Source organism: Motacilla alba, chromosome 3 (assembly GCF_015832195.1).
Source record: "Motacilla alba alba isolate MOTALB_02 chromosome 3, Motacilla_alba_V1.0_pri, whole genome shotgun sequence".
In the NCBI taxonomy this organism is placed as follows: Eukaryota; Metazoa; Chordata; class Aves; order Passeriformes; family Motacillidae; genus Motacilla; species Motacilla alba.
The window spans coordinates 89,675,087-89,685,062 of NC_052018.1; the positions used below are offsets into that span (position 1 = coordinate 89,675,087).

General features: G+C 43.7%; 1 protein-coding gene across 2 annotated transcripts; it reads left to right on the top strand.

Moving 5' to 3' along the window:
• Window positions 1-1,170: 1,170 nt before the first annotated feature.
• Window positions 1,171-9,075, top strand: LOC119699609 (cytochrome c oxidase subunit 7A-related protein, mitochondrial). 2 transcript variants are annotated; one of them, XM_038133341.1, is made up of 3 exons: window positions 1,171-1,555; window positions 7,166-7,297; window positions 8,180-9,075. In XM_038133341.1, exons 1-3 carry the CDS (start codon window positions 1,484-1,486, stop codon window positions 8,321-8,323), a joined length of 348 nt encoding a protein of 115 aa, XP_037989269.1. In that variant the 5' UTR covers window positions 1,171-1,483; the 3' UTR covers window positions 8,324-9,075. The 2 variants fall into 2 exon arrangements, with proteins under 2 accessions (XP_037989269.1, XP_037989270.1); XM_038133342.1 differs by lacking the exon at window positions 7,166-7,297 and having other exon boundaries at window positions 1,182-1,555.
• The last annotated feature ends 901 nt before the right edge of the window (window positions 9,076-9,976 follow it).

Consider the following 9,976-nt stretch of genomic DNA (forward strand, 5'->3'; position numbering starts at 1 on the left):
AGATAAGGAAGACAACTTGGCAACTGCACTGAATCAGCTCCGACTGGGTAAAAGGTAATCCTGGGAGAGGGAGGTGGCAACCACCCAACTCAGACCATCAACTCAAGAAACCCACAGACCCAAGAGAAGAGGAAGACTGAGTGTGTGGACTAATTAGTATGGGAAACAAGAAAATAATTGACAAATAGAAGATAGAATACTAAGTAAAAAGAGAACTAGATAACTTCTAGCCAATTACCATTAATGCCTCTTTTTTGCTAAAATACACAGGAAGAAAAAAGTTTCAGTAGTTGCTGTACTTGATTTCTGGAATATCACTGAGGACCCTGGCTTGTGCAACTCTGAAATAAATATTCAGTGTCTCTCTCTCTAGAGTGCCTGTATCAGTGTGACCAGCAGGACTAGGGAAGTGATCCTTCCCCTGCACTGATGGGGCCACACAGCGAGTCCTGTGTCCAGCTCTGGGCCCCTCAATTCAGGAAGGACATGGAGGTGCTGGAGCGTGTCCACAGAAGGGCAGTGGAGCTGGGGAAGGGTCTGGAGCACAAGTCCAGTGAGAGCAGCTGCAGGAGCAGGGAGAAAAACGGGAGGCTCACCCACACCATCTTGTCACTACAATTCCCCGAACGGGGCTGCAGCCAGGCTGGGGTATGCCGCCTCTCCCAGGCGACCAGAGGCAGGATGAGAGGAAATGACCTCAAACTGCCCCTGGGGAGGTTTAGGCAGGAATTTCTTCACAGAAAGAGCGATTGGGCACGGAAATGGTCTGCCCGGGGGGGGTGGTGGAGTCACCGTCCCTGGAGGCGTTTAAGGAAAGCCTGGACGTGCACTCGGCGCCCTGGTCTCGTTCCACGGTGGCGATCGCTCACAGGCTAGACGCGATGCTCTCGGAGGTCTTTCCCAACCTAAGTGATTCTGTGACTACGGGCACAGCGGGTCCCCGTGGATTAAGCCCCAGCGCAGCGGCGTTCCCCCGCCCCAGCGCCGCCCTCCCCCCGCGGGCGCAGCAGCGGCCGGCGCGCGCGGGCCGGGCCGGGCGGGGCCGTGTGGGGGCCGCAGCCCCGCGCGCTCCGCCCCCGCCCCGCCCCCGGCACCCGGTGTGGGCGGAGCCTCGCCTCCCGCTTGCGCCGATTGGCTGAGGCGAACCACGCCCCCTCCGCCTCGGGCTGGCAGCCCGCCGCCCCCATCCCCGCCGCTCCGGGGACTCGGCTTCCCTGCCTGACTGGAAAGTGGCGCCGGCTTCGTTTTTCCGCGAGCGGCGGCCGTGCTCGGGCGAGGCGGGCTCGCACTGCTTTGGCGAAAGCTACCGTATTTTTTCGGACTTTTTTTTTCTTTTTAGTCTCGTTCTTTCTGCGCCTTCTCGCGCAGGCGTCCCTGCGAGCCGGTGGGGCCCTTGAGCGTTACGGCGCCGCGGAAAAGCCGGCGGGGGCGGGGCGGGCCCTTTCGGCCGAGCCGTCGCAGCCGGTGCCCGCCCCGGCCCGCCATGTACTACAAGTTCAGCGGCTTCGCGCAGCGCCTCGCCGGGGCCACGGCGGCCGCCGCCTACACGCCACAGGTAACAGCCCGCAGCCGGGCGGGGGCTGCGGCGCCGCGGGCCTGCGCTGAGCCGGGCGGGCATCGGCCGCCCCCGCGGGCACCGAACGTAGCCGGGCCCCCCGCGTGACCTTGGGCGAGACGGGAGCCGCGCTCTGCCCCGCAGCCCTGGAGTCGGCTGTGGGATGTGCTGGGGGTTAGAGCAAGAAACTAACGCGCTTTCATCACAGGACTGCTCCAGAGTTGAGCGGTGCTTGGCGGGGTTTTAAAATCAGCGGGTCACGGAATCAGTTAGGTTAAAAAGACCTCCGAGATCCGTCCGAGTCCAGCCTGTGACCGAACACTCCATGTCAGCTGGACCATGGCACCGAGTGCCACGTCCAGGCTTACCTTAAACTGTCCCTCCGGGGACAGCGACTCCGTCACCAATTTTTTTTTTCATTTTACGGTTTAGGGTTTAGGGTTATGGTTTGGGGTTAGATAGAGCCCTCTATGGTTATGGGGTGGCAGCTGAGGGGCTGGTGGCAGCAGCTTTGTGGTGGAGCTCTGGAGGTACTGCCAGGCAGGATGGCAGCAGCCTCCTGGCTGTATCACCCCGTGAGCTGTTGATTGGGGAAAGCAACGCTGTCCCCCGCTCAGCACTTACTGGATCACATCCAGGTGCTGTGTCCAGCCGTGGGCCTCTTGCTCTGGGAATGGCAACTGGAGCAAGTTCAGCAGAGGTCAGCAGCCAGCCGAGGTTAGCAGGATGGAGCCAGGCAGTGGTCCATGGTGGGAAGGCAAAAGACACCAGGCATAAACTGCAAGGAGAGAGATTCAGAGTGAACAGAAGGAAAGACATGTTCATGGTGGGAAGAGTCAGGCAGTGGAGCAGCTGCCCAGAGAGGGAGGCTGTGCGCTCTGTCCTCAGAGGCTTTCAGGGCCAGGCCAGACAACACCCTCAGAAACCTGGTGTCACCTTGCTCTGGACTAAAGAGCATTAGAGGGCCCTTCCATCCTGAATTAGCCTAGGACCTTAAATAAACATTGAGGTAACAGAGAGTTTCTGATATAGCAGTTTCTGTCCCAAGAAGGTTTTTTGTCCTCGTCTTTCCCCATCACTTGGAAAGGCTTCCTGAATAGCTGTTGGGGGTCAGGAGTGCAAGAAACAGAAGGCAGCAGAATAATATTCTAGTATGTACAGCACTTACACAGTAGCAATGTATCCAGCACTACTGCAGTGATTGGGGCACTTCTTACCTCTCTAGACAAAGTTATGTTCAGAGAATAAACATTGATACTTCATTTACATAGTGGAGAGCAAAGGCTTTGGGGAGAAATGGGGAAGGACTTCAAGCCTAAACAGTAAAGAACCTCCTACATTTTTAAAAGTTACTTTCAGTCCCTTTTTATAGTATTATTAGACCAGCTTTTTTGTAGAATTTCCTTTTTTTTTTCCCCTAAGCTTGACCGAATTCCTAGGTCACACATTTAGATGCATCAGTCTACTAAAAATGTTTTCAATAGACAGCAAGTGAAATATAAGGGTAATCCCATGAGTGTTAAGGTGTTAAGTTCAAAACAAAGTAAATTTTTTTCCCATTGATTTAATTGCTCCATTTATTAAAACTATTGTTCAGCGTGTAAAGTGGTTTGCTTTTTATACTTATATTTATTTTGATGTTTCTTGAAAAGTGAAGACATCCTGCCATTCAAATTCTCCTTGGTAAAATATGCAGTATGCTAATTCTCTTTGTTCTGTGCTGTTACATTCTGGTGCTTCCCAACAGAATACTGTTTTGCTGCTGGTTTAAGCTTACTGTGGGCTTGCAAAATATCAGTCTAAGTGGATTTCAGAAATTATTTTGCTGACAATAACATAACTAACAGCTTATACTAACAAAAAAAATCCATATCATTATTTCCATCTCAGACTTAGCATGCTTAGAAGACTTAATTTTGCATTTTACAAAGTTATATAAAGTAGTCTGAACAATTTATCTTGTTTGAATAAATGGGAGCTTCCTTAGCTCGATGAGAAGTGAAACAGTTTCAAAACTACTCCTCATATTTAGGAGGACAATGACTGCCATAACCATTACAATTTCAATAAAAAATATTAAAGAGTTAGCTTATGTTTAAAGTACAGTCACCAGGACCAGTTTCAAATGGTGTCAGATGAGGTCAAGTACATGAACCTTTCCCTAGTTTTTTTACTGAACACAAAAGAAATTTACTAGCAGAAATGTACTTGTACTACAGTATTGTCACATCATGCAACTTATTTTGCTTGTAGCTATTTAAAGCCTCCATGAGCCACAGATATTTTGATTTTAGCCAATATGAATTGCTTAGAGTTTGTTGAGAATCGATAATATGTAATCTTTTATGCCCAAGATAATACTTAATATGTACACAAAATCACTGTCACTGGATTGTCATCCCAGTACAAAGACTCAAGTGGTTTTACCCAAGAGCCTTGTGTTAGTCATAACAAATACATTTAACTTAAGGCAGTGAGGTGTATTCTACCGTGAAGGACCTGCTAACTTAGTTCAGAAGTGTTTAGGTTCAGTAGGTTCATAGAAGTTATTTCAATGCATGTTCTGAAATACTGATGGTCAGAGTAACTTCCCCATTCCCCTTTGGTCCTTACCTCAGCTTTCTCTCCTTTCTCATTCTCAGATCTGTTTGAGCAACTCCCCTTACATTTCAAAATTTAGGAGTGGTGCTATGTCCATTAAATTATGCTCCAAGTCTTTAACTGTTTTTTGCTGTCAGAGAAATGTAAATCTGACTTGCAGATGCATAGTAGCAAGGGGTAAATTTGTTTTAACTTTGAGCCTGATGGCCAACCAACATTGGGTCCTGAGATCTTCAGACTCTGACAGGAAAACAAACACACTCCACACAGAAGGGTAGGCAGAGAACTGTTTGCTCTTTTGGATTAGCTACATGTCTTGACCTTTCACTGAGAACTTTCAGGACTTTTTCAAAAGTAATTGCTGTAGCATGCTGATGAAATCAGCTGATGTTGACTCTTCTGCATAACTACATCTGCTGTACTTTGTCCAAGACTTGAAAAAAAAAATCATGTCATAGTGATTAAAAATAAAAGATTACCACCTTAATATCAGAAGAGGAATTATCAATTATTAACCTTTTTTTAAAGTGAAGCATAGGTCAAATGTGTAGAGGCAATAATTTCTCAGTACTTTCCTGAGTGTAGTGATACCAGTGACTGATACCAGTCATTAAATAAACCCATGGTTTTAGTGATGTTAAATACAGTGACCAAGGGTCATTTAAGATGTATCAGTTCTTACTTAAAAATTTTCTGCAGTGAAATTCTGCCTTTACATTACACTGTGGATTTCTTCTCAGCCATGCTAAGCTTAGTAAACTGGGTGTGAGATAAAGCACTTGCCAGTTTTTCTCAATAACCACAGGCAAGTAACAAGTTGGAACAGGCACCCATTTGCACTGATTTAACTGGGCTTTGTTGGCCAGGACTCAATTCACTTGGAATTCAAGTGAAATTTTCCTCACATTGGTGAGGAACCTTAATTAATGCAGTGTCTGGGTTAAGCAAACTGAACTGTCTCCCTTCTGCAGCATGTGTTTTGTTGTACTCTTTCCTGAAGCCAGTGAGCAACATCAGTGTTTTTTATTTAAATTGCTATGTGATGTCCTGAAGTGGCACCATGCTGCTTTGGAAGTAATTTATACCAGTACATTGATGATTATGTGAGTTTTCTGAACTGGTTCCTTTTGATTTCACAATGAAATTTGTCACTTGATTTGGGTCTGACTCTGCTATAGCTCCTGCAGAAGGGGATCTTACAACCATCTGAGCAGGAATATATTTCTAAAGGCTGAAAAAGTATGCAATAACCTGCAGTTGTTGATTTACTGACTATTGAAGTTATTAGAGGGCACTGCTCCTGAAAACACTGGGCTTCCAGGAAGGCAAAAGGGAGATTCAGAACTGGAAACTTTAGGGCACAGGAAAGATGTGCATTTTTGCATTTGCTGTGATACTAACAATCAAGAAGGCAAGAAAAGCTTTGTTGAAGAAGTCACCTGCACATTTAGTATAAAGATCTGTGCTATAGTTATTTCTGTCAAATCACCAACTCTTTAAAGACATATCTAATAAAGTACTTAAAGTTCCAATAGACAAAAATACTTGCCCAAAATTGTTTTCTTCAGGGCCTCTGATGCAGCTGGTACATAGCCTTGAATATATAGTTAGTAACTTCCCCTGGCTAATAATAGTTCCCTAGATGCTTCCTTCAGAGCACTGTGGCCAGAACTGGTCACTGGTCTTAAATAATTCAGTGCTTGCCTTCTGTGCAAGCCTGCTCAGTAGGAGGGCATTAGTTACTGAATGTGCCAAGAAATTCAGTTTTACTGCTGCCTTTCAAAACATAACCAGAAAAGTCACAAGTGGGTTCTAACATTCAGTCAGGCACTAGAAGAGTGGGAAGCTGGACCCACATCTTCTGGGTGTAGCACTGATGACCATTCCATAGGCTATTTTGGGAGGCTGAGAAACCTGATTTTTCTGCTGGAGATGCCTGTTGCAGCAGAGAATTTGCATAAGGAAAACACATATCTGGTCTATGGCTGGCTCAAAAGAAAGAGTGCCAGTCTGCTTCCAGCTCCAAACAGTGTCAGACAGTTCTCTTCAATATAAAATGCATCAACTAGTCCTTTGAGACCAGAATTTCAGTGCAGTCTTAACTTGACCTATGGCTGCTTCTGTTTGTATTAAAAACTTGTAGCATTGAACTGACTGTACAAAGCTTTTAATTCCTGTGGCAAGTTAGGAAAAAAAATGCAGCTGTTTTGAGAGCCACAATGTGAAACATCACTGCTGCATGTCCAGACATAACTTAAATGTAACTACAGTAATAAAGACAAGGAGGCCACCTCATATTGGCTGTGACTTTGTGCCCTTAATCGCAGAACTGAATGATGTAGTTTCGAGGTATGGCAAATGCAGAGTACAACCTTGTGAACTGAAAGGAAGTTGAGCTGTGCTTCTCATTGCGGTGTGGGAAATTGCAGCAACATCTGAACTATAGGATGTAGTTACAACTGCACAAAATATGTACTATATCAGGGTCTCTGAAGGGCCTTGAACACCACTTAGAATTTCTGTATCACCCAAATGATCCTCATACCTAATTTTTTTTGAATCCCCAAACTACACATCCAAATTATTTAAGACCCAGTTATTTATGGCTACTACTTGCAGCATTCAGGAGGTAGAGCTCATTTCTCACTCTGACCTTAGCATCAGGGATCCTTGATCCTAATCCTACTGCTCAGAGCGAGTCCCATATAGTCTGTTTGAAAACAGAAGCAGTAATTTGGACCAAGTACCATCACAGAAAAAAAACCCCAGCTATAAACTCATGCCATGAGGAGACTGGAAGGGAGGCTGCTATTTTCCTTGCTAAGCTCTGACTCCAAGTTGTCACTGAGATATCAGTGGGTCAACAATGTATTTGTCACAAGTCTTCATACCCGATAAATACTCTTTGTAATGTATCCTTGTAATGACTGGCAGTGTGCCTGCCTAATGTGACAATTGATACGTTTGTCAGTGTGATATACCTTGATATTTTAATCTTTATTTATGCAGGGACTCAAACCATTAATTCCCACTGAATCCCCTGATCTGATTTTTGGGACAAGTAAACTTGCTCCAGGTTTACCAGCAGCTGATCATTACTTGGGTACAAACAAGGTGCCAGACCTACAGAAAGTTTTTCAGGTAATGACAACTTTGAGAGTAACTTAAAGAAAACTGGAGAGTGGGACATTTCTGTCCTTATTTTAACATAGCTAACTACTTTTGCCATTCTACGATACCTAAATTCTGTGAAGTCTAGTCAAGAAACTGTCACGTACAGCATAGTACAAGTACATACTTGTACTATGCTACAAAGTATATAATATGCCTTGTATTGTAGATAAATACAGAAAGTGGATAAATGAGTAACATTGTCTTTTTGCTGAAATTGGTTGTTGCTCTGTTTGACTATTGGAAGCACTTTCTCTCTGGGAATCCACGTGGATGCCTTAAAGCAGATGTGGAAGAGCAAAGCAAAATGTTACTGGTTTGTGTAGAATAATTTGTATGTTGCTTAAGCTGTTTATAGTGCATATAAGAGCAGCACAGTAAAGTTTTCAGAGCCAGTTTGTTAACTATGGAATTTCTAAATGTAGGACTTTTCTTAAAGCAAATTGGTGAAGTTTTTTTTTAAGCCTCAAGAATGTGCTTTATATTATGTTCCCTTTTCTCTCTTACATGCCACTTCCATTCGGAATGTGTTAGTCTGACTTGGTGAATAATTTTTTTATGCATATCTTTTCACATTCTGTTGTTAGTGGCACTTCTCCCATCCAGGTCCTCTTGAGAAACATTTCAAGAAACATGCTTTCTGCTTGCACTTAACAGCTTTGGCTAACAAAATTAACTTGCCTTTGCATTTGTCTTGCTAGACAAAATATACTTGGTTGTAGCGAGCCTATTTGTCAGGAGATTTCCCTCTCAGAAGTCTCTTAATTTACCCAAAGTAGCTTATTCCTCAATGACCTCAGTATGGGTGTTAATTTCTTTTTTGCTTGTTTTCTCCTTGAACTCTTCCCACAGAGATCAGATGGACTGCCAGTACACCTGAAGCTGGGATATCCAGACAGGCTGCTCTATCGGACCACAATGGCTCTGACAATAGGAGGGACTATCTACTGTCTGGTAGCACTGTTCATTGCCTCACAGCCAAAGAAACAAAAATAAATGAACCACACCTCATGGGACTCTCAGCACTCCACTGAAGGATCTCCTGCATGTACCACTTTGCACTTAAATTTGTTCCCTGTGATCACATAGGGTTCATTATTCAGATTGGATTTCTTGGAGAAAATGTTTTTAAATCGGTTGCCTTATGTATTCTAAAGCACCAATATAAACAGAGAAATACAATATTTTAACATATGGTTGTAGCTTTTCTTGTCTTGCAGGAGTTAATAAACAGTTGGAGAAAGTTAAGCTTTTCCTTCCATCTCTTCCCCAACTTAAACAATGTTAGAGAGGGGACAGGACAAATAATTTGTGAGCTATGCACCACATTCCTTAGTGGAAGGATGCTGCTAGTTTCCAAAACACTTAAAGCAAGCAAATTAATTATAGCATTCTGGGAACCTGCTTCTGTCCTATACTTTTCCAAACCCTGGTACATTAGTAAATAATATACCACCTCTGGTGGTAGGACAAAGGGCTTGTCTCCCTGGAGCATTTAAAGTGGATTTATTCCATAACTGTAGCATCGCTGTATGCAGCAGAGTACACCATTATAGCATCAGTTACACCAGTTTTTGGACTTTCCTCTGTCAAACTGAATTATCATTCAATAAAGATAGCTACATGAATACTAAAAGAGTCAAGTCTCAAAAGTTTCAGAGCATTTCAGCATGCCTGGTAGTGAAGTAAACATTGGTACACTTATAGGTTCAACTTGAAGATCTCAAATAATAAAACTGATTCAGCTACCTTGCTGTCATCTTTTTGAGATGGTAAAGCTCTTAAAACCTCTCCCAGACCTCACTGTGTATTTAACTATAATTTTTGGTGAAACAGGTTGCTGTCATAATTCAGCTGCTTACTATCTCCAGTGCCTGCAGGTAGATATTTATGTACACTCATTTCTGTGGATGGAAGAGAGATAAGCCAATACAACCCTTTATATTACCCTAGTAATAGCATAGCTTTGAACTGCAAGTTTCATACAGGTCTTCACAAAATGCATCCTCTGATTTCATAGTTCCTCCTCTGCCCCTGAACATTGATTTGCTGGCCTCTGTAAGGACCCATCTGTCTCAGAACTGTGCAGAAACAACCTTCAAAGTAAATAAGAAAAATAGTTGATAAAGGAAACTAAAACTGCCTTTTTTCAGTCTTTACTAAAAAAACATTGATTTTTTTCCACTTAAGTTACATCAAAGCCTTATTACTGCTTTATAGGAAAGAAAAGAGCTGCTTGTACTGTGATCGTAGGTTTCAGTCAATGTTGGTGTTTTGGGATGGGAGAGATTTAAGTCAATGAAAAATAGTTTTGTAAGGACAGCAAGAGTCAAAGAACAGCAGAGAACAAATTTTACAGGAGTTGACAGAATGTTGCCTCTACTGATAAAATATTTTTATCTCCTCTATAGCCCATGCTTCCATGGCACTCAATCTTGTGCTGTAGGCTGTTAAATACTACAAAAAAGAAAAAAATAAGAAGAAAAAAAGAGAAAACAGCACAGTAGGTTGTTGTCTGTCTTCCCTACATACCATCTATCAAGAATTGCCTACAAGAATTTTCTAATAAAGGATATTGTGCACGTATTGTGCACAGCCTTAGCGCTCAGGCCCAGCTTGCTTAAGTAACTCAGCTAGGACATTGGGTTC

Bases quoted from the DNA above. Each gene is read 5' to 3' on its own strand.
- LOC119699609 (XM_038133341.1), top strand. From the start codon at position 1,484: ATGTACTACAAGTTCAGCGGCTTCGCGCAGCGCCTCGCCGGGGCCACG. The intron at 1,556-7,165 runs GTAACAGCCCGC...TTATTTATGCAG, and splicing joins CCGCCGCCTACACGCCACAG to GGACTCAAACCATTAATTCC. The intron at 7,298-8,179 runs GTAATGACAACT...CTCTTCCCACAG, and splicing joins ACCTACAGAAAGTTTTTCAG to AGATCAGATGGACTGCCAGT.